Source organism: Penicillium crustosum (assembly GCF_028827405.1).
Source record: "Penicillium crustosum strain IBT 35664 chromosome Unknown utg000003l_segment0_segment0, whole genome shotgun sequence".
NCBI lineage: Eukaryota > Fungi > Ascomycota > Eurotiomycetes > Eurotiales > Aspergillaceae > Penicillium > Penicillium crustosum.
In genome coordinates, this window is record NW_026623124.1 from 999178 (window position 1) to 1022230 (window position 23053).

Sequence of the window (23053 nt, forward strand, 5' to 3'; positions counted from 1 at the left end):
GGCTACAATCTATAATTCTCTCCCACACACGACCTGATACATACGACCATAGGGTGTGGAAAACAGGGCTTCCCGTCCGCTCAGCCGTACTTAAGCCACACGCCGGTGAGTTAGTAGTTGGGTGGGTGACCACCAGCGAATCCTCACTGTTGTATGTTTTTGAAAGTTTTTTTTATTTAGAAATCCTCGAACGCCCTATTCTTCAGTCTATTCAGGCCCCTTTGGGCACGCAGGCCTAACCGTTGGTCCTTGTGGTACAAGAATATATTCATATGATATCCATCAGAGAACTAGTCCGATGAATATATGGTTGAACGTGGAACTAGTTAGCGTCAAGAATGATCTTTTACACGTCCGGAAGATAAAGATGGATTCCAGCGCGAGGGAAGCAATTAGATAGGGCTTTTAGTTCGCCCTATTCTAATGCATCGTGTTCATCTAGATAAGAAGTCCGTGTCCCACAATATATGTAAGGGTCTTTTCTCCCACCCCGATACACGCCATCGTCATCGACGTCGTTCTGAAAATCCTGGATGAATCTTCGGGATTCGGGATATGGGAAAGATCTCGCCATCAGGTTTACAAATTCACATGCGAGTCGGACGCTAAGGAAGGTTTGATCCTTCTCTTTGGGTTGAACATGAACCAGGAGTAAGCTATGATCCCTGATCGTCCGGTCGTCCGCAATGTAGAACACGTTTTTGGCTACTGTGTTTCCAGTAACCCTTTCTTGAAGAATGCAAATAATATCATCGATGGTTTTCCCGTGGAACGCAGATGTGTCGTATTCAAAATGCGCGTTCGAGGCGCTTGTTGCGTAGCTTTCGATGTTGTCGTCATCTTCAACGACGTAGAGGCGGTGCGGTGAAAGAAAGCTTCGGCGGTAGGCGCTGACGATAATATGAGTAAGGATCTATGGACTTGAATCAGAACAATATGGGATGCATAACTAGCGAAGGGTCTCGGTTACATAGTGTGGAATAAATTGTATGCAGACAATGGGGTATAACAACCCGTCGTCCATTTTTGTGGGCCCTTGCAAGTGATAAAATCGAAGAATTTGTGTAAAAGAGAAAGGTCGTCTATATAAGTAGTGGCGCATATCCCCTCCCTAGAACTTTCCATCCATGAGACAATACGGGGGGGTTCAGTTCGGGGAGACTCGTAAGTTCCGGGAGACTTGTAAAATTGATTATATAATCATTTAGTTCAATCTCGGAATTCGAGTCTACTCTTCAGACCATTCACCTGAATGACTGAACACCACACCACTATACTGCACGCCCCTGAACATCTGACGTGTCAGCAACACGGAATCAGTCATTCGCACGTGGCTAATAATGCATTGGCTACTGCAACCTCACAAGCCTCACAGCTTGCCTGAAAGATGACCGAGCGATTTAGTAGATTCGATACACTTCACTTCAACAATAACGAGCAATATACATATGTAGATACTTCCGTTTACAATTAAGGTTTAGCTTATCCAAACTACTTCCTAATCAAACGTATGCCCTTGCCGTAGAAGTAGAGAAAAATAATAGTCCAGGCTCAATCGGCGGCCATACTAATAACAAATACTACACTACTAACTTCCTTAGTAGGAGTGGTAAATAGCTACCAGTCAATGACTTTGATATTCTTACTAGTATAGAGTACACAATTGCGATACATTGATTAAAAACACCGCTCCATTATGAGAGTATAAGTACCACCGGTATAGATGTCTCTTTTTCTAGCCGTGAAATGGTCACCAAAGACTTAATGCATCGGCGATGGGGTAGACTCTTTTTCATTAGAATTATCCTCGGTCTTGATGTTCTTCTCCATAAATATTCCCAAGTTCGACATGCTATCCAAAATAAGTTAGCGTACCTTAATGGTACTAACAGTATACAATATTATGCGACTATTCGAGACCGCGAGACCCTACTCGCTAAGTCGGGCTCGCTACTTCGCTCAACAATGACTGTAGACAAGCTGGGTTATATAACCCCGAGTTGGCCATCGTCGGGATATTTCTAGTCGATGAATCAGTGTCAATACGGCAACAACAGATTTCAGACAACTGGACTGAGTACGGGCTGAATACGAGTCGGAGGTTCCGACCAAAATGGGTTCTGCCGAAGTCTAAAACCCGGGAAACAGCTTTCTAACTATACTTCAAATAGTCCCTGAAAATTCTAGTTACGATCGATCTACTTTCTTACCGTTAGGAAGCCTTATTTATTTATATTACTCGTCGGATTTAGCGTTAATATGGATACTATAGTTCAGCCGAGAGGGTCAGTACGGCGCGCACGACCGACGGTCATTTTCATATCCCACTAGTCGATTGTCAATTGATAGCAATCTATACTTCACTCCCATACGTTGCACGATACATACTACCGTAGGGTGTGGGAAACAGGGCTTCCCGTCCGCTTAGCCGTACTTAAGCCACATATTCTATGCAGTCAATACTTAAATTGGCCCTGGCACCTAAGCGGCACTCTAGGTTGAGTGCGGGTGATATAGGTGAAGAGGTCTTGAGACTGAGGCGGGAGGGATGAGAACGGGGGAAGAATTCTCACCCTTAGGGTGATAAGGGCTAAGCCCATGCCTAGACTGAGCCAAATCCCGCAAACCCGCAAACCCGCAATGGGTTCACATTGCTAGGTAGTTCATAAGTCTCCTGTATACAAATGAGACTGAACCCTGCCCGGAAAACAAAAACCACATATTAAAACTAATGATGCAGTATATACTGTTTAATTATGGAGGGCAGTAGTTTGCGAGAAATTGTTTGCACGAAGCCAGATTGTGACGAGCCAACGGTATGCAAGTCAGGGCAAGCATTAAGTAAGTTATCTAATATGAAACTAAAACACTGACTAGTTATAATTTGCGTGAGGACCCCGAGCAAAAATATCGCCATGTCAACGGCCAAATATATGCCTCATTGGTAGAAAAACGATTATGTTACGTGTGAGACAATGGAAATGTTAGAATGTGTATAGTGGATTTGACATTGCGCCATCCTATATGGTGAAGCGGATTGGGTTTATTTACCATTCCAGAATCCACCAAACGACATAATAATAATATAGAACAGTTTGTAGCATAAAGAAGGATATCCAGACCATATCAACAAGATTAAAGCTTGAACTCGTGTAAGGAACCAATCAGGCGTCTAATAGCATTTGCCCTCCAGTTATCAGGCTCCAGATAGGTACCATTCAAGTGGAACACGATGTTTGTCCCATTTCCATTCCTATAAACGGGCCAGGTCACGTTTGCTTTCAAATCTATTGCGAAGTTAGCAAAATAGTCTGCAACAAAAGGGTTGTTGGGGGTGAGTGTAAGCTTACTTTGGTGACCATTTGGGGTCAGTGTATTTGCAAAGTTCAGCCACATTTGGCTCATGAGCGTGCTCAGATCATGGTAACTCTGCTGAAGTTCCGTGGAGTTTGATTCCAGTGGATTGACCTGATACCCGTCGCCATCAAAATTTTTGAAAACGAAGGAAACTTCCTGGAAGTGTGTGGCCCCCATGGTCTCACGTGGTATACCATTAGGCACGGCATCAAAGCGATAGCTATACGAAGGAACGCCGTATTGGGCCCATTTCTGCGTGGTATAACGTCTACCAGCATTGAACTGGTAGTCTCCCGCGTAAAGTGTCACTTTTCCCCAGAGACGACCAAATTCAGGACTTGGAGATAAGAGAACAGACCCTAGTTGAGCCTGGGCCACTTTGGGGGACAGTCTGTTGAGATATTGATCAACAAGATATTCAAGAGTACTGTTTTTGATAACCTTGTTCCCACTATACTGAACAATCATATTGCGGAAGTCGGCTGAAGTGTTCAGCCCACGGCCTCTGCTGTACGAGAATGCAGCTCCTTCATTTGTATTAGCTCCGATAAGAAGCGGACGCTTCACGAAGCGGCCATCCCTCAGAGCGATGGAGGGGGTATTCGTGATAATCCCGCCATCCATGACGGGATAGAAGCCAACACCTTCAAAGGCAGCCTTCAGAGCGTCTACTGGTACGGAGCGAAGGCATTGGAGTGTATCATCTTCACCTGTGCAGTTGGTCGAGTTGAGGACACGGTTATAAAGGACATCCTGTTCATCCAGAGAGATCAAAGCTCTTGTGGTGAGAGGCCCGCCACTTTCAGCAATACCTGCATGAAACAGCCCGTCGTCGCGTCCTCCATATGCGAGGAAGTGGTGTCCAACTGATACAGCACCGGCCGATTCTCCTTGGATTGTGACTCTGGACGGGTCTCCACCGAATGCCATGATGTTCTCTTGGATCCAATGAAGAGCAAGTCGTTGGTCATAGAGACCAATATTTGCGGCACCAGACTCATTGACCGCACGGCCTTGTAGGAATCCAAATCCAGAAAGTCGGTAATTGAAGCTAACTCCAATTGTAGGTTGACCCATTTTAACAGATTCTTGTATAAGGAAAGACATGTTGTATCTTTGATCGGCACTACCTCCTTCTGAGAATCCACCGCCGTAGATCCAGACTAGAACAGGCAAAGAAGCATTGTCACTAACTCCACTCGGTCGTATGACATTGAGGGTTAGACAATCTTCGCTCTCCTCATGTTCAAAGCCTGTCTGTGTATAACCAGGTAAAGTTAAAGGGAGAGAGTGACACCAAGGGCCATAGGCCGTTGCTTGTTTTTCAGACCACGATTGATTGATGGTCTGTGGTTGGTTGAATCTGAGATCTCCAACTGGTGGCTGTGCGTACGGGATACCGAGGAAGAAATCTTGTTTATAATGCGAGTTTCGAGTTCCAATCAGCGTACCGTTTGTGATAGTAGCGACTGGTTGAGTCCGAGCCTGGATGGAGGTACTGTGACTCAAGCTTGAAAGCGATAAGAATTGTAAAATCAAAGATTTGAATCTCATGATGGAGATCGACCAGCAAATGAGACTGGATAATAGTAGTCAGATTGGAATAGGTAGGCAAAACCTCGGGATGTTCGTGTGGGAGTTATCAAGGCTTCTTTGTCCTCCTTATAAGTTCTTATACTGTGGCATTTAAATTAGTTTGCCCGCTTATCTCAGGAACAGTCATTCAGGTTCATCCAGCCAGCTTCATAGCACGGGTCAGGAATAGATTCCGGTTCGGAAAAACTTCGGATGCTAAATTTCAAACCCATAACAGTTCCGCCGCGGGGGAAGATGCCAAGTCCGTCGTCAGACTTGGGAATTTCGAACTATATCCCGTTGCTTGGCAAATCTATACCGAAGGTCAAGACTGTTCAAATTGACTCTTGAGTCTTGGAAGTGATTTCACGGTGACAGGTTAACGGTCCATGTCGACCTTTACATGCGAACCGTTCTAGCCGTGGTGCGATATGCAGGAACATTCCGCAGTTTCTGAACGAAATAATCAGTACTATGCAAACTATCAGCTAATCAGAAAAGGTGGGCAGATCCCCGCGGTTCTTACACCATAGATCACTTAAGAGCGTGTGGGACTGAAATCATGGATGCGAGTTAGCCAAGAGCAGCACCATTATAAGCCAAACAATCAGAATAAAGGCCAAGCACCCAACGCAAACAGCAAGGTGCACAGCCCCATTGCCAATACCCAGATACTCGTTGGCACTCACTTTTTGACGTTAAAAGAAACAAGAAATGATGAAAAATACTTAGCCTACGTAATTTACAATGTTCTAGAAGCTAACGTCACTTCCATACAATAAACGATGTGTTTTATATAGTGTTTATATAGTGATAAGAAAGTACGCCCGTTGAAGGATTGCAAGTGTGGCGCATGACTCCAGAACTAGGCTCGAATATTTTCGCAGTGACTACGGGGAATTAGTATAGGAGGGAGAGGGGGCTGCCATAGGGTGGGTAACTTAGGAAATGATCAGGCAACGACGTTGTTCGAGATCGACAGGGGCGTTTGGGGAGACATCAGCATGCCATCCTGACCACTTGCAGAGTTTCGGACTTGACTTTGATGCAGTTCCTAAGTTCTAAGACCTCAATCTCGATCCAGGTATATGTGATTTCGGACAATGTGGTCCTTCCAGATCCGATTTCCTCTTAGCTGCATATCACATATGTCGCTCTGGGGCAATGGGCAATGGTATATGTTCCTTGGCCAGTTTCTAGAATAATTGCAGATTAGGTGGAATTCATTGTGTGTCCGAACATCAGTGTGAATGTGCAGATTAAATTCTCTCCACTATGTAATGTTGATCAGTGGGGTCATGATATGTTTGGTAATTGGCTGGCGAAGGGAACTAGGCTGTTAGCTGCAACTTGATGACATTTCTTCTTGCCGATTGGTGGGGTTTACCTATCTCCAGGGTCGATGACCGACACAACCTTGGCACGCGATTATTCGCGATTATTGCCGCCATCTGCCTGCCTGTTTCAAGCCCTGGTTTTTTTTTATAGGTTTGTTTTAAACTAATTTCTCTAAACTACCCAATTTCCAATATGCTCCGTTTTATGCCACCAGAGCAGTAGTGTTCGGTCACTGTCAATGCGACTCTTTACATACCCCAGAGGTATTGAGATACCCCATATTCTGCTGATCGTTCCTGATACTACTACAAACTATCCCACGGAATCATTTTAGCTACCTACAACTAGCGACTGCTTTCAAATAATAATTGTGACCCGCCCAATTTGGCTAAGAGGGAACAGCAGTTCACGCGTCCATTTCGGTAACATCTTAGGTAGACCAATAACGCTCTAGGTGTCATCAATTTACATTATTCCCCACACTGCCGATCACTAACGTCGATCTTCCATCCATCAATCGATCTAGTCATGGTTGACGGATCTTTCAGCACGTCAGGATTCTTGGCGATACCATTTCGGGATGGCTCATTCATAAAAGATCATACGGGGGGCATCATTCATAGTAAATCTCGCAGGCAGCCGAAAAGCTTTAAGTGGTGCCAATTATTATGACTCGTGACCAGGGTCACCTTGAACTATGTTGTAACACCATATCCACCAAGACCCTGGTACCATTTTGCGGGATAACCCGAGAATACACCCAAAATTCCACCTACAAAATCCCCACAGACCCTCTGTAAGTAGCGTGCATTCCTCAGGATCGTCCTCTGTCTCAAAATGGTGTGATCTGTACCTGTAAGGTGAAGGGGAAATAAAGGGGTATGCCTGTTCTTGGCTATTTGTTGAAATGGCTCTTATAGGCAACTTGTCGGAAGCAAGCGACTCTGAGGAACATATAAGCATATATAAGCCTACTGTCTTCAGTGTTCATCTTTTAACCTCTCTGTCTCGAGAAACCCTATCCAATTGATGCAATAATCCGATTACCGATATGTGGCGCCCTGTTTTCCTCCTCATCTTTCTGCTGCATAAGCTCACTTCGTCTGAGCCTGTCTCAACCATCATCCACACTCCCCAATTGAGCGGCAGTAATGTTTCTCTTGGAGATGAACATTTCACAGGGCATGGCTGGATTGATACGATTCACGAAGATAACGAAACAACAATTGCGGATGTCTTATTTCTGCCAGGTGCCCGAACTAATTGGCATACCCATCATGGCGGTCAACTGTTACGCGTTGTCGCAGGATCTGGCTGGATTTGCGATGAAGGAGGCAAACCCCAGCGTTTGATGGTGGGAGACCTTGCTTGGTGTCCTCCAGGAGTAACACATTGGCATGGGGCGAGTGATGGAAGCTATCTGATCCACCAAGCTATTGCCCATGGTGCAACATCATGGCTTGACGCCGTCTCGGATGAGGAGTACAATAAGACTAGGCTAGGGAGTGATCCTGAACGCAAGGGTTGAGTGGTCCGTTTGTGCAATGCGAAGAGGAACAATCTCACGGAGTTGACTTCTACGGAGTGCGTGTTTTATTTATAATGAATGCTTACTTCACCATGGAAAGACATCTACGCAGAGGTGTATTGAAGTCTGTACCTGATGTATCAACCTGGTTTATGCTATGCGACGCAGTTTATGTTTCTTCAAATAGTCGTGCAAGAGAGAATAGGTGTTCCACTTGAAACTTTAACCAATTGGTGGCAATATTGAGTCATTATTGTCTTTATTAGATAAAATGATTCTGGAAACTGATACCTGATGCAAATACAGGGCTGATATCAATGGCTAGCTCTCATGGTGTGTTGTGAAGCTTATTCCTTAAATTGTGAGACCACTGGCTACTCACAAATAATCCACGACAATTTGGGGAGATCTATCCCAATAACGAACATAAAAATCTGTAACCTCCCATCTTGATATATCCCTGGAGCCCCTCGAGACAGTGAAACCTATCTTTCTTAGTGCTCGCTGTTCCGTATGCGGCCATTTCAAGAGGACGTGTTCCCTCGGACCGGAAGGTGGCAATTGCTGATTTTTTCATGAGTCTTCAATATGATCTTGATTGCCCCTTGCTTGGGCAACAATAAACTTCTTTTAATGCTAACTAACTATGTAGGTGAATTGATTGATTATGGCGGGCGCCATATTGCGAGGACTTTTTTATACGAACTGGTATTATAATGAGCCAGCGGTATTCAAGTTGAAAAATCGTTGAATAGATTGGCTGGAATGAAACCTAAAATATTATCTAGGATCTTGGTGAAATCAAGTAGTTTAATGGTCAAAAAGTTGATATATACTTGGAAAAGATTTATCTCCCAGTACCACCTCATCCCGTAGTAAATTTTCTACAACTAACTACTTGGTCAATCTACATCTTAATACTACCTATGATAGACCAAAGAAACATACAACAGCATGTCTAAGTTGGTGGTCGCCTAGCGCTCACGGTTCGGGCGTGGGCGGGCGGCTCGCCGCTCTATTCATGGCACTCAGCGCAGATATCACCTAAATTTTCAGCCCGTGTAGCAAAAAGGTACATTTCTAATCATGAGTAAAAGCTATAACTACCCTTCTTTTCCTATCAGTTTCTATCTCTCTAGCCTCGCCTTACCACTACAACCATACTCTGTCACTCTAGCCCAACCTCGCTTTGCTACAAGAAAACCGAAACGGATGCAAACCTGCCCACAGAGCGCTATTCGGAACAAGCAATGTTAGCGTCGGCTTAAAGGCATCTAGTCGTGGACAAGTGCGAATCTGGACGTCAATTTGCTGCTGCCTAGGTATCGCCCTGGAGACTGATTCTCCGCTTCGTTGCGTGATGCCAGTCCCATGGCTTCATCAGTAAACATGGAAAAAAGCTAGTCAGATCAGGGGTTCATTGTTTGGCAGCTCATACTAGATCTAGAATGCCCAATTCAACCTTCCATTTGGGGCCCAACCGTATGAACAGCCTCCAACAGAAGATTTAGGCCACGAAAGCCACAGATCAGGCAAAAAGGATTCCAGGTCAAAGTCTCAAAGCAAATTTTCCGGTACTCCATCCAAAAAGGAGAAAGTGACGCCCGCATCGTCTCAGTCATACTCACCCAGTAGCTCCATTTTAAGGTCCTTGTCTTGTGAAGGCTGACCCGTGTACCTTGATGCACCGGCTGGCGACCTATCACTGTCCCTCCCGGCTCAGAGTGCATAGGTACGGGACTCGTTGCCAGACGATTCTCGAGATGCTGTATTCGTTGTAGAAGAGCATGTTTACTTGGCTGCTCATCTTCGGCACGGGTGGTTGGTGGGATCTGAGCTGCAGTGGCTTTTGTTTGCCCCGCGAGTGCCTGGTGTGGATTGTGATATATCCGCTCTGGCGACGAGAGGCCTGGAACTCACGCTGCCCTTTTCGTTTACGGTTCTATGTGTGCGACATTTTCGGCTTTGGGTACACTAGGATGGGGTATCAACTGGCGAGGAGACATTTGTCCGACTATGCGTACTGCTTTGGACGGGGGAGGTCACGGGCGCATCTCGAAAGACCTTGTGCACACACTGAACCGCGACGGAGACGCCATGTGAGCACAGATCTCCCAGGCACGAGAATGCCGGTCTTCGGTGCCGACGAAGTCTCTCCATTGGTGGTGTGCTGGAACTTGAAGAAGCGGACAAAGGCGGCGCTGCTCTCGGCCGTAAGAAATTTGGCTGAGGCGAAGAAACGGTTTGTGCCGTAGGTGCGCCTGGCGACCTTAATGGGCGTCTGGCAGTCACGATGTCGATCTGCAAGGCATTCGGATTTTTGATTTTTGCATGTTTTCTTATGCGCATATAGGACCGGCTAGGCCCCTTACTAGGTGGGTTTGTTACACCCGCTCTGCTAAAGCTGCTTTAAGACCCCTGAGGCTTACGTCCGTCATTATATGATTTTGTTATGCCCGCTCTCCTTACATCCGCTCTACGACCTCTGAGGCTTACGTCCGTCGCTAGCTCCGCAGCCGCATACGTCCGTTGACGAGTGTATAAAGAGCACCACATCAGTAAGGCGTCTCATGATTGATAGTATTAAGATTCAAATAAGTAAATATTCAAACGAGAAGAAATTCGTTATCTCATCCAACGCCCCTGCTCATTGCTCTTCCGCAATGCCTCTGAAAATTCTTATCAACGGTGCTGGCATCGCCGGCACAGCCCTCGCCAACTTCCTCGTGCGGTCCAAACAAGGTCACGATATCACTATAGTCGAGAGAGCATCCAAGTTCCGTACCGGTGGAACCCAGCTTGATTTGAAGTCATATGGTACCCCGCTGATGAAGGGGCTGGGACTGATCGATGCGGTCCGAGCAAGGAGTATACACGAGACAGCTTTCACTTTCGTTGACACGAAAGGCAGAGAGTGGGCGAGGTTCAACGTCAACGAAACCGGTGAAGGATACAAAGGTGTGACAAGCGAATATGAGATCATGAGGGCGGACCTGGTAGCGGTGTTATATGAAGGGAGCAAAGCGATCGCTACAAAAACCCCAGGAAAAGAGCCGCAGAGGCTGCGGTACCTTTTCGGAAAACATGCGATTGAGTTTACACAGCTTGACTCCAAAGTCAACGTCGTATTCTCAGATGGCTCTTCGGACGATTACGATCTTGTTGTCGGTGCGGATGGCCAGAACTCCCTGACGCGGCGTATGCTATGGGAGCCAAAGAAGGACTTCGATTCCACGCTCAAATATACGGGCTACTCGGTCGCATACTTCCATATGCCAAAATCAGAGGAAGAGTTCGACAGTACCTTGTTCAAAAGCTGTCTTCTACCTGGGCTCAAAGTGCTGTCGCTTCGCTGCGCGCACAAGGACTTTACGCAAGCCATGCTTACGGCATCCACCACAGACAAGTTAAAGGAGATGGTTGGACAGCCGGTTGAGAAACAGAAAGACCTATGGGAAACGTTATATAAGGATTTTGGATGGGAAAGCAAACGAGTCCTTGCCGAGATGCGGACTTCTGATGACTTCTACATGACCTCGGTTGTTCAGGTCAAAGTGGACACATTGTCCAAAGGGCGAGTTGTTCTGCTGGGCGATGCCGGATACTGCCCGAGTGTTTTAACTGGGCTTGGAACCACGGCATCACTCGTCGGAGCATACGTGCTTGCGGGCGAACTCGCGAGACATGGAGACAACGTCGGCGCAGCGCTAGAATCTTATGAAACAGTGCTACGACCTTACGTGGAAAAAGTTCAGCAACTTCCCCCCATGAATCTCGCCATCTTTCGCTCCAAGCTCGGGTTAAATATATCATACTTTGCTCTGGCAACTCTATCGAAGCTTAAGATAGATAGCCTAGTTAAGGTGCTGATGAAGGATGAGAAGGAAACCTGGCAGCTCCCACAATATCCGGAGCTGGAATTAGAGGAATGAGCATTGCATATACCGCCGATATTTAGCTTCATGGCTGATACCAGCCCCAATTTGTTTGTACCATTTTTTTATCTTATTTGAAATGTAGGATATCTCATCCTTCCACCTAAGCCGGCGTGGACTTTGCTACGCCTGTGAGTCTGACTAGAGCTGCTTAGACGGTATCTATTAGGCCTCAACCTGGCTCTCCCGTTGAGCCAGGGTCATTCTCAATCTCCAGTTGACTATAAACTCGCTGAGAGTCTTGGCTAGCGACCGAGTCAACGAGGGAATGATGTGCACTGCAGATCGATAAGTTGGGTGTTGATATCTCTCATCGGCCACATGATCCTTACCGTCCATAGTAGTAGTCTAGTACTCTCCTCTCCTCCATAACATCTTCATACAACTACCACAATGCAGTGTGTTTTCATGGTCTCATCTACCCTGTAGGCTCTAGCATTGGGAAAACGAGGCAGTTGAATCCAATGCCACGGTCAACGCTAAAGCTTAATATCATGTTTTTTTGGCCCCACCCTCCCGGAAGATTCGAACACCTATAGCGCCAAGTACCGCCAAAGTCCGGCCTGATGTCCCGGTCACTGCCAGGTCGAACTGTTTGGTCATTCAAAAGTCCCTCTTGCTGCCCTACTCTTTAACCCCTTCAGCCCATTCACCTGAATTCCCTGGAATCCTGCACGCCCAGCTCTCCGCAAAGCCCAATCCAACCCACAGCCCATTCGTGGCTACGGATCCCGGCTTTCCATTGCTTAAACCAGCGACACTTAACGCTGCACTTCGAATGTTAGATTTGCGCACATGGGTAGGTGGTAGTATTTATTACGCAAATTGGATAGTGGAAGTAGATGCTGTTTATGCGGCGAATGATTATGGACTATGCACTGATTACCTGGATCTGTCCCATTGCAATGACGAATTTGCAGTCACCCGATCTTACTGTGCTTTTTGTATCCTCTAACCGCAATCTCTTATATACTCGCATCGTGGAAGGTATCACCAACGAAGCTTTTAATCGGATTACTCGTGTTGAGGCCAGCTCGTAGATTACGATCTTGGACTAGACCATCTTCTCGAGAAAAAGGAAGCCGCGTTATGGGACCACCTTCGTTCCCAACTCCAGATCCTCTCCCGCGGGAATTTGAATATCCCCTTACGCATCTCCTTTTAGCAGGCGAAAGCGTAACGCACCCTCGCACCCTCGCTCCCTAGCTACCTTGGGAGATTCTATATCTAAACGCTCGCCTGACGTTGTCAATATCAAACTCGTAATATATCCAACCTTCGCTGCGGCTCGTGGTGCGGCGCTATACGCCCGAAGGTGCCAAGAGGTGCAGGCCAATTGCATGGAACGGAGTGAATGCGAAGAGACGAGGTTGCGCGAGCGATTATACACTTGCATATAAGAAGGTCTGCGCTCCAAATGGGAGGAGCTGCGGTGAACTGGATGAAATGAAGTATTTTGTTACTAGATAAAAGATATTGTGCCCTACCCGAATAGCCGGCAAATCATCTAGCTCGCTTTCATTTTGCTAATTGAACATATTTGGTGAATCCGAGATGAATGGATTTTTTCCAAAGGAATATATTGGAATATATCCCGAACCTCAAGACCAGGAGTTCTGGAACTTGAAGGACTGTCTCAAAACCATGTGATCATTCCCACGGCAAATGGGATGACCTAATTTAGTCCCCGACTCTCTGCGGGGTTGCCAGCCTTGCCAATCTTGGAAGGTCGTAAGGACCCCGGGAGCTCAAACTTTAAATCCATAAGTGACTACATACTACGTATTGTATGTAGCTAAGTGTGCCATTGAGTCCAGCCCAATTACAACCTTGAAACATATTTAATCTGTCAGGAGTACTCCGTACATTCCAGGTTGTGCCTTCCCAAAGGTGAACTGGAAGTCGGGATATTTCCCATTTTGGTTGTGAAACGGGTTGCAACAATCCAAGGTTAGCCTCCAACGTGGAGCTTTCGGCCGAATCGGTAATATCTCGGAACCGACCATCGGCCCCGGCAGTTCGACTGCCATGAGACACATACGCACCCAATGGGATAACGATCGGCAAGGCACCCAGTGAACAGTTCTTTGCCGAAATCCCCTTGCAACTTGACATTTCTTGTTCTCCGCGATACCTCGCCCAGAGGTCTGCAGCATCCCACAACACTACTTACTTACCCTTCAATGGTAGCATGAGCGAAATGCGACTTCAGATCCTGACGAGCCTCTCAAGGCAACCTTGGAAACTATATACCTACTCTTTAACAGGAAACCTCGGTTATATGGATTTGACTATGCCGTCCTGAATATCCCACCACCTGCTCGTGCTCAGAAACCTTCGCAATATGATCATTGATGGCGACCTGTCCTGCGAGACTACACACAAATTACCCGAAGTCACCAGTTCAATTACACTAGGAAGATTACATGTCCATGGGATCCTGTATGATCCAGAGACCCAGAAGGCCTATCGAGCGACGGACGGGGAGCAGAACCACTAGGACAGTTGTTCAGACACCCTTCCTGTCTCTTTCTCTCTGCCAATGAACCGCCCATTTCATTCCATGGCTTTCTTTCCCATTTACCTTTTCTACAACTGGATGGAGATTCTTCAATTCCGCATGATTGATATGCCTGGTGTCTACTGCGCGCAGAGGGGCATGAACAAGAAACAAGAAGCAGAACTGATCGATGAACAGGAAAAGCTGACTATGACAGATCACTCACTCCCACAAAAACGTATGCACGCCTCCATGGAGATAGGGCGAATCACATCGGAAGAGAAGTCTGAAAGATGCAGGCCGAGCAACAACAAACCGAACGCCCAAGTCGTGACTGGCAGTCGGCAATTGTGATCGCGACCATTCAATGCTCCGAGCTGGAACCCGAGGACAGACAGTATATTTTCTGCACATCCGCCAACTCAGCCTCGAAGTCAACCTTGAGGTCCTTCAGCAGTCCGTCGCCGAGATCGAAAACCCAACCGTGAACGATGGGGTACTCATTCTCTTGGTAGCTCTGCTGGACAGCCGCGGTCTTGATGATATTCCGACAGGATTCCATCACGTTGAGTTCAATCAAACGATTGTATCTCGCGTGCTCGTCGGGGATCTCGTCGAGTTCCTTCTCGTGCAAGCGATAAACGTCACGGATGTTTCGAAGCCATGGGTTGAGGAGACCCAGGTCAGCAGGTGTCAAGGCCGCCTTGACCCCGCCACAGTTGTAGTGGCCGCACACAATGATGTGCTTGACCTTCAAGTGTCGCACAGCATAGTTGATCACGGACATGACATTGAGGTCGACATTGGGCACTAGGTTGGCGATATTACGGTGAACGAAGACCTCACCCGCCTCCAGACCCATGATCTCGTTGGCAGGGACACGGCTATCGCTACAACCTATGTACCTGAGTGGTCGTTAGACGTGTCCCGACATGAACAATTTTGACGAGGACGAGGTCATGTCTATGTTACTTACAGATAGTCGGGCGATTGTCCAGCAGAAAGCTTGTCAAAAAAGGTGGCATCTGTCTCTTTCTTCGACGAGACCCATTTCTTGTTGTTCTGGAAGATGTGGTCGAGCGACTGCTTGAGATAGCGCTGGATATTGGTTTTGGGGGCATCTTGTCAGCTGTGCAAAGGTTTCGCAGATGTGAATAGCGGTTCGAGGTTCTGGTCGTCTCACAAAGCGCAGTCAGCAGATATTCCGAATCGGTTGGGACCTGACGATTTCGGAGGGGTTGAGCTTATATAAGCACTTGCCAAGACCTTCCGCAGCTCAATTTCAAGGTACTGCAGGTCTCTATCTACTCCATAATGGTAGCTACTTTGTCTATCAAAGAATTATTTACTTTCATCCGGGTTTTATACAATTTCCTAGTTCCTTTTCATTGAATTTTCTACAATGTTAAGGCAGACCAAATCTAACACTACCACAAATACCTGCAGTATCTAAAAAGTGATACCTGCACAACTAACAGAAAATTTAGGCTTTGTATGATACTGCTATGACTTTCTCACAGCCTCAATCTCAATTTGCATCAGCCTCGTCAACCTTGGCATCTCGAACAGTTGGACCTCCGCTTAAACTTCCGCCGGCTACTCGTGGCCCTCAGTTCCGTACGGGGCTCCTCCTCTTCGTCAAGCACTTTTATACGCCGTGACTCCGCCGTCAAACATTCCGATAGCCCCACGCCAGTGCCACCGCTGAGACTCGCAGCCCTTCCACGTCGCACCGCCCCGGCGCCGGCCCATCAGCAGGTTGCACACCTCGACGCCGGTGTCGGAGTGGCAAGCAAGCAGACGCCAGTCGGATAAAATAGCAAGCAGCAACAGACCATTAAGCCAAAGTACTCCACGCTCAGATTGTGGTAAGACTCGGTTGTTCTACCCGGCATAGGTAGGATAGGTAGTATAGGGATTAGCGCAAGGCTGCTAGCAATCCCAAAACACCACCCACGAACGGGAAAAACGAGCGAATGGCATTGAGACTCGCCCATCTGTTCAGCAGGGGAGCCAATTGTGTTTCATCGCCCACGGGGGTTTCCGACGAATCTTTCCTATTCGCAACCTCGAATATGCTCGTGTTTGTTGGTAACATGGTGAGGAGTGTCCATGGCACAATACCAACATTGAGGATTGCAGCTCCCCAGTACAACAAGGAGTGGGACTTCAAAGCCAACCAAACAAAGCCCCCTGCTCCGAGGATGGCAAAAGGTGGTCCCAATGCGTGACCCTTGTGGTAAAATGCGGCCCACTGCTTTGCAGCCAAATGCTGGGAGGTTGGGGTAGCGACCAAGACTGCAGGCACTGCACCCCAAGAGTAGGTGAATATTTCGCCTGTGTTATTGACATGTTCAGTATACTGCCCTTTCTTTATTAGAGATAGAGAGATACATACCTGACAGCCAAAAGGATGACGAAATTGCAACGACTTTTGTTAAGATATCAGAATCCATGTTGATGGTGTAAGAACTTCCCTAGTAAATTGTCACAAAATATTTAATTCGAGTCGCTTCAGACTTTATACGGTGAAAGAAAAGATTGGAAGCTCGGATTGAAAGAAAAGATGGAAGCTCGGATTGAATCATTGCGTCAGACACCGACAATACAGATTCTGGATTTGTCTACATTCCGGATATCGGGTTTAGCAGCTGCGCCAAAACCCGCCAATATGATACGGCAGAAGGGTCCCGCAAAGTCCGCATAAGGACCGCTCTCTCAAACAACAACTCTATTACAACCCCTTAAATATCTCATTGTTAATACCAATGGGGCTGAACCTCCCAAAACCCGGGGATGCGGTATTCCGACGTGGTGGACTAAGCCCGGGGCCTCGGCCCTGGAGTCGCATCACCGCTGAATCAGGACAATTCTCGCGCTTTGGTGATTCACCTTCAGCATTTCATGAGAACTAATATCGCCTTCCTCTAGGCGTAACTGTTACATCGCCTGCGGCACGCTATTTCTAAATCGGGATGAACCGAGGGGGAATCTCCTCTACTCAACCATTAACAGGGGATATGTAGAATGATCTCAACTTCTATTTCTGTAATTGCAGCAAATATTGAATTAGAGTGCGTCTGGCTCAGGCAAGGGAAATAAACATCCATGCTGATCACCAGGCCCACTTAGTAGGGTCTTTCTCCCAACCGGTCCTCCTAGGTGGCCTAGTTAAACGCCAGAGGACAAAGGTCAGGTCGGAAAATTTCTCGCCGGGATCGAAGCGCTCGGGGCCTCGGAAACCTGCAATATGCCTAAAGATAATTAGTCTATTTTGGTTTTCTATGGCGTATATCACATACAGATCCCCGGTTGACTCGTCGTAGATAATCTTCTGCAAAATAGGGAGTCCTGGTTGCCATCCATGACGTTTCAACTCTCCTAGGTTTGTTAATTTCACACTCGACGCGTGAATAGGGGCTCTGTGAACATACTCCCAGATCTCACGGAACTTCATCTGGACAGCCTCACGCAACAGCGCCGATTCAGTCCTCCAGAACTGACCCGTATCAAGTGGCTTCCCGGGGACCATGTCCCACACAAGATGTGTTATATAACAATCTGGGACGAGGCCATCACTGCCCTGCTTTCCTTCTATGTAGGCGAGGAGTGTTAGGACCACATCACAGTGTTGTTCTCTGAGATCCTTTAACGCTTGTAGCTCCAAATGCTCGCGAGGTGGAGCAGCCTGCTGTCTTAGAAGCTCGGGCTGCTGGTACTCTGTTCCGGGGTTGGGAATCTGAAAGTAAATTCTCATGAATGCCTATGCCTTCTTGTTACTGTCTGTCGCACTGTGGCAGAGGTACTTGAACACGGCGAAGGAAGGTCCACCACCCAACTCAGGTTCACGCTTGGTCATTCTTTGGAAATCCTCGGTGAGTTTCTCCTCGAGAGCCCACGCCTGGTGTGAGGGCGTATGGAAGGTAGCCTGTGTACCTAACAGGATTCCAGAATATCCGAGAATAGACATCTTGCTGTGCCTGTGAAAGGAGATGTAGGTGAATAGGGGACCTGATGGGAAGGAAAGATTAAAGTTCAGATGAGCGTAATGAGGCAATTACCCTCGGGTGCCCTTGACCCAAATGTTTAGCAATCTCATAAGCTATCATAATAGAGAGAGTAACAGAGACCGAAGAAGGGACAAAGTGAAAGCAGAGTAAAAACAGAATGAGGTGAAAGTAAGTGAAGGTGAACTGAAGTGAAATGAAATGTATAATGACCATCAATATAACACCAGACGTTCCACAATTTAATAACAACAAAAATTTCATGATAATAGAGATGAGTAAAAAAGAAACAGTGGGTGTGAGTAGAGTTCCTGTGTTATGGGGGGGGAAGGCTCTTTATACTTGAATTCAATGCTGAAAGTGTCAATGGCAAATTTCTATTATTCTAATTGTCAATACTATAACTCTTGATTTAATCCGCACAGAAGATAGTTGAACGTGTAGTTTATTATCTAAATAGTATTCATCTGGTAAGATTAGTTACAAAAACCAAATGTTATAGATCTAATCTAAATGTTTTGTACAGAATTAGGAACCTATAAATAAGCCAATGAAAAATCGTGAGCTAGTCTAGGCAGTCAAAGTTTATGCCTGCGATATTCTACAATATTATAATATATAATAGAATATACTATTGTATCCTTCCTTTCTTCTGGGGTTCCTCTTTCCAAAAAATAAGTGAAAGTGGCGCAGGGCCAAAACCCGCAGACGCCGGGCCGTGCTGAGGTTCGGCCCGGTAGCTGCCAAAAACCGAGGACTAGATTTCCATCACCAAACTACCGTTACCGCCTATAGATTATTCGTATTCGTTGCGCTAGAGGTATAGTTAGTTCTATATTTATTGGTTCTAGACCATCGCGCTTATGTTCTTTATTTAGGCTCCGATGCGGCTACATCTAGCCGTTGTATATTTCCCAAGTCTCCCTCTGCCTCTAGCTCTTTATATTCCCGCTTTCTTGTTACTTCCACTATCCAAGAGTAGACTCTCAAATAGTAGACTGTCCAATACTACCACAGTTCTCTCTCAACCCTCATCACCCATCCATCTTAGCTCATTATGGCCGCATCCCTCAAGTCAGCCCCCACCATCACCATTTTCCGGGGCTTCCCCGAAAAAGGCTGCTACACCTGGTCGCCATTTGTCACTAAGCTCGAGGCCCGCTTGCGTTTTGGCGATATCAGCTACAACGTCGACACAGGCTCACCCCCAAAAGGCCCTAGGGGCAAGGTACCATACATCACACTCGAGCGCGATGGGCAGTCTCAATCGATCTCCGACTCCACCCTAATCGCAAAGTCATTCATTGAGTCTGGATATCTGGAAGATCTCAATCGCCGACTCTCTCCCGTAGAGAAAGCCCAGGATCTTTCCCTCAAGGCCCTACTAGAGGATAAGCTCTATTTCTATCAGGGCCACGAGCGGTGGGTGGTAAACTATTACACTATGCGCTCGAAGATCCTGGCCGGTGTACCTTGGCCTGTACAGGTGATTGTCGGCAACATAATCTACAATAAGAACGTCCGTAACATGCAGGGTCAAGGAACCGGCCTCTTTTCAGGCGAGGAAATCGCTGCATTCCGACGGGAAATCTGGGAATCTGTTGACGGGCTTGTATCGGCTGCGTATGCCCAGCATCGGGATCGGGAGGGGCCGTTCTGGGTGTGGGGCGGCGATGCACCCACCGAGGCTGATGCTGTGTTGTTTGGCTTTGTGGTCTCGGGTTTGGTCTGTGGAGCGTAAGTGCACTTTTCCAAGCTGTGCCTTATGGCACATACCTGTTGATGGATGCTGACTTTTCGGAAGGGCTCCGGAAACCAAGCAGATTGTGAACAGTTACCCGGCGCTGGTGGAATATGCTCGGAGGATTCATGAGAAGTATTTCCCAGATTATCAGCTTTGGGAGTAAATTTGGAAGTGTAACAATACGAGGATAAAATAATATCATTGCATGTAGTTGTATTTAAAATATCTATATCTAGAATTATTCATATAGACCGTTAGTCTAGTCTCAGCTATATCGTTTCGTTCCCGAGCCATTTCTCTCCGAGCTATTTCTCTCCGAAGCCATTCATCTCCGAATCCATTCTTCTCCGACGCCATTACTCCCCAGCTCCTAACCTATTTGCTCAGTCTATATAAGATATAACATATTTCTATAAACCTAGTACAATCAACTATTAATCCCCAGCCTTAAAAGCCCATTTTACTTTGCATTCCAAAATATCCCATACCCAAACCCTCGTTTTATTCTCATAATGTCAGCCGGCCCCGAGCTTGATAACGCCGCCGTGTTGGAGTGGCTAGAAGCGGTAAGCCTATTTCTTCTAGCAAAGCAAGACAACCAACTTATATCGATTAGTTCCACCGGGCGAGTGCTACCCTCAACGCCGATCAGTGGCTGGACGAATTCATGACCGACGATATGGAGATGCAATATGCAAATAACCCCGCGATCAAGGGCAGCGAGGTGCGACAGATGTTCAAGACCGTCCTCGGCCAACTAGACATGATGGTTCACGATATTCGCTACTTCGACTATGTCGCCCCTCGTATCTATCAAGCCGCGACCATCCGGTATCTTGTCAAAGGAGACAGCCTAGACACCGATGAAATCACCATTCCTGGTTTTGCCGTGTTCTCTGTCCGGAAGGACGATGCCGGGCATGTGAAGTGCTATCGGGCAGAGACGTTCCTAGAGCCGTCGGCGGTGTTTCAACGGATTGCTGAAAAGTCGAACCGACAATAACAGCGATTGGTGGTAGGCATATATTTTCATATTGGTTGAAGTGGTGGACAAATTGACTGACACCATAACAGAAACTATAGGAATATCGGAGTGTCTTTCTCTACAAGGGCTGATGCGACAGTTCGCTGCGCGGGTCCAAAAGACGAGTGTATATAGCCCTTCCACGCAGGTTTAGAAGCTTTGGGGGTTTTTGAATTGCCGGTAAATCAGTTTCGTGTTCAGGAATTACACATATAAATATTTATATCGCGTACAAGTACATGTAATGAACAGTGCGAGAATCCTAGACGGTCTTATCGCCCTTTTATTAGTAGGAGCCATAAAATGTAGGATATGAACTCTGGTAACATATGATTTGTTTCAATTGTAAGAATTTAAACATAGAAAACAATATGATAGAAATTTAGAGCATGGAGAACGTAGGTCTCGAAAATTCAACGATTAAGTATGCGACGTGGACTATACTAATCCGGAGATGTTTAGGCCTTACGCGCCCACTTTTGGCTAATTTCACTGTGTCTACAGTACACAGAAGAAGAAGTAGAAAAGGGAAAAAAGAGAAAACATGTGGATAATTTAGGATCCAAAATCAAGAGGGCCAAGAGATCAAGATGCTGAAGCAGGATTTGGGAACATGAACAGGTTGTGAAATGAATATGCGTCATTCTGACGCGATCGATCCTACAAAAAGTAATGTATATACATCTTATATTAAACTGCATATATAAGTATATTATTTGGATCTCTCACTGAACTTCATACTATTTTATTTCTGTTACTACAACAGTCCGAAATCACTATGCAACAGGAAGTGGAAAAGCCCTCACGGGGACCTCAATCTCAATTTGAGCAGGGTAAGTTAAAATTTTATGAAATAGTAATTTCGCTCTTGTTAATAATTACTACAGGCCATCAAATTCCTATAGAGCATCACAAAAAGCCTGGCTTACAGGCTGAAATGGAAGATCCCAAGCCCACCTCTAGCAAACTCCCAACTGAGGATAATGGGTACCAGACCTATAAAGCTGCGGGAAAGCTTTCTGGGAAGAAGGCCATTATTACTGGTGGTGATTCAGGAATCGGTCGCGCAGTTGCTATTCTATTTGCCATGGAAGGGGCATCTAGCCTCATCACGTATCTGCCCGAAGAGGAAACAGATGCGCAGGAGACCAAGCGACGAGTGGAAGAAACCGGACAAAGCTGTCATTGCTTTGCAACCGATATCAGGGATAAAAAGAACTGCCAAAAGGTGGTTGATACTGCCCTTAAGAGCTTGGGTGGAATTGATATCCTCGTCAATAATGCTGGGACTCAAACGATGATTGACGATATCAAGGATTTGGAAGAGTACGTTTCTTCTACTTCTTGTTTCTTTTCTGCTGGAATCCGACATTAACACGTTTCTATAGGTCTCAATGGGAAAGCACATTCGACACTAATATCCATCCCATCTTCTATCTCTCCAAGTACACGATTCCTCACTTGAAGAACGGCTCCACGATAATCAACTGCGCTTCGGTCAACCACTATATTGGTCGCCCTGATCTGCTTGATTATACATCCACAAAAGGAGCCATCGTTGCCTTTACCAGGGGATTGTCTAACCAGCAAGTCAAGAATGGAATCCGGGTGAACTGTGTGTGTCCTGGACCAAGTAAGTTCAACAGACCGAAACTGAACACAAATATATAAAAACTAATAAGAACATGTCTAGTCTGGACCCCTTTAATCCCAGCAACCATGACTACCTCCGCCAAGGAACAGTTCAGCGGTACACCAATGGGCCGCCCGGGACAGCCTAGTGAGGTTGCAACATGTTTCGTCTTCCTTGCAAGTCAGGATAGTAGCTTTATCTCTGGCCAAAGCTTGCATCCGAATGGGGGAGTCGTAGTCAATGGGTAAATACGCAATCGCAGTACATCATGTGAAGATCATGACCCTGGACTTCAAAACCAGTAGCACCCTGATTGGGTATGTGTAATAGTATATTGTAGAAGATAGATGGATATGTGACAGTTAATTTCACCCAACTACACAGGACCAGAAAGGAAAGAACGCCAATGATC

General features: G+C 46.5%; 11 protein-coding genes across 11 annotated transcripts; 5 read left to right on the forward strand and 6 right to left on the reverse strand.

The window, feature by feature from the left end:
• Positions 1-415: 415 nt before the first annotated feature.
• On the reverse strand, positions 416-1024 carry N7487_007423 (uncharacterized protein; the record flags this gene model as incomplete). Its single annotated transcript, XM_056875153.1, has 3 exons — positions 416-438; positions 490-913; positions 971-1024. 3 exons carry the CDS (start codon positions 1022-1024, stop codon positions 416-418), a joined length of 501 nt encoding a protein of 166 aa, XP_056727341.1.
• A 2111-nt stretch (positions 1025-3135) lies between these two features.
• On the reverse strand, positions 3136-4911 carry N7487_007424 (uncharacterized protein; the record flags this gene model as incomplete). Its single annotated transcript, XM_056875154.1, has 2 exons — positions 3136-3287; positions 3351-4911. 2 exons carry the CDS (start codon positions 4909-4911, stop codon positions 3136-3138), a joined length of 1713 nt encoding a protein of 570 aa, XP_056727342.1.
• Positions 4912-7321: 2410 nt separating this feature from the next.
• Positions 7322-7798, forward strand: N7487_007425 (cupin domain-containing protein; the record flags this gene model as incomplete). Its single annotated transcript, XM_056875155.1, has 1 exon — positions 7322-7798. One exon carries the CDS (start codon positions 7322-7324, stop codon positions 7796-7798), a length of 477 nt encoding a protein of 158 aa, XP_056727343.1.
• Positions 7799-9812: 2014 nt separating this feature from the next.
• Positions 9813-10370, reverse strand: N7487_007426 (uncharacterized protein; the record flags this gene model as incomplete). The annotated part of the gene is made up of 2 exons (XM_056875156.1): positions 9813-10099; positions 10295-10370. The coding sequence occupies 2 exons, from the start codon at positions 10368-10370 to the stop codon at positions 9813-9815; spliced, it is 363 nt and encodes a 120-aa protein (XP_056727344.1).
• A 91-nt stretch (positions 10371-10461) lies between these two features.
• N7487_007427 (Monooxygenase FAD-binding) lies at positions 10462-11730 on the forward strand (the record flags this gene model as incomplete). The annotated part of the gene is made up of 1 exon (XM_056875157.1): positions 10462-11730. The coding sequence occupies one exon, from the start codon at positions 10462-10464 to the stop codon at positions 11728-11730; it is 1269 nt and encodes a 422-aa protein (XP_056727345.1).
• A 2867-nt stretch (positions 11731-14597) lies between these two features.
• N7487_007428 (carbonic anhydrase) lies at positions 14598-15793 on the reverse strand (the record flags this gene model as incomplete). The annotated part of the gene is made up of 3 exons (XM_056875158.1): positions 14598-15138; positions 15210-15331; positions 15752-15793. The coding sequence occupies 3 exons, from the start codon at positions 15791-15793 to the stop codon at positions 14598-14600; spliced, it is 705 nt and encodes a 234-aa protein (XP_056727346.1).
• Positions 15794-16151: 358 nt separating this feature from the next.
• On the reverse strand, positions 16152-16689 carry N7487_007429 (anthrone oxygenase family protein; the record flags this gene model as incomplete). Its single annotated transcript, XM_056875159.1, has 2 exons — positions 16152-16570; positions 16632-16689. 2 exons carry the CDS (start codon positions 16687-16689, stop codon positions 16152-16154), a joined length of 477 nt encoding a protein of 158 aa, XP_056727347.1.
• A 659-nt stretch (positions 16690-17348) lies between these two features.
• Positions 17349-18203, reverse strand: N7487_007430 (uncharacterized protein; the record flags this gene model as incomplete). Its single annotated transcript, XM_056875160.1, has 3 exons — positions 17349-17487; positions 17536-17953; positions 18014-18203. The coding sequence occupies 3 exons, from the start codon at positions 18201-18203 to the stop codon at positions 17349-17351; spliced, it is 747 nt and encodes a 248-aa protein (XP_056727348.1).
• Positions 18204-19297: 1094 nt separating this feature from the next.
• On the forward strand, positions 19298-20147 carry N7487_007431 (glutathione S-transferase family protein; the record flags this gene model as incomplete). Its single annotated transcript, XM_056875161.1, has 2 exons — positions 19298-19977; positions 20045-20147. 2 exons carry the CDS (start codon positions 19298-19300, stop codon positions 20145-20147), a joined length of 783 nt encoding a protein of 260 aa, XP_056727349.1.
• Positions 20148-20496: 349 nt separating this feature from the next.
• Positions 20497-20987, forward strand: N7487_007432 (uncharacterized protein; the record flags this gene model as incomplete). The annotated part of the gene is made up of 2 exons (XM_056875162.1): positions 20497-20550; positions 20601-20987. 2 exons carry the CDS (start codon positions 20497-20499, stop codon positions 20985-20987), a joined length of 441 nt encoding a protein of 146 aa, XP_056727350.1.
• A 799-nt stretch (positions 20988-21786) lies between these two features.
• N7487_007433 (uncharacterized protein) lies at positions 21787-22889 on the forward strand (the record flags this gene model as incomplete). The annotated part of the gene is made up of 4 exons (XM_056875163.1): positions 21787-21841; positions 21896-22334; positions 22397-22641; positions 22702-22889. The coding sequence occupies 4 exons, from the start codon at positions 21787-21789 to the stop codon at positions 22887-22889; spliced, it is 927 nt and encodes a 308-aa protein (XP_056727351.1).
• Positions 22890-23053: the final 164 nt, after the last annotated feature.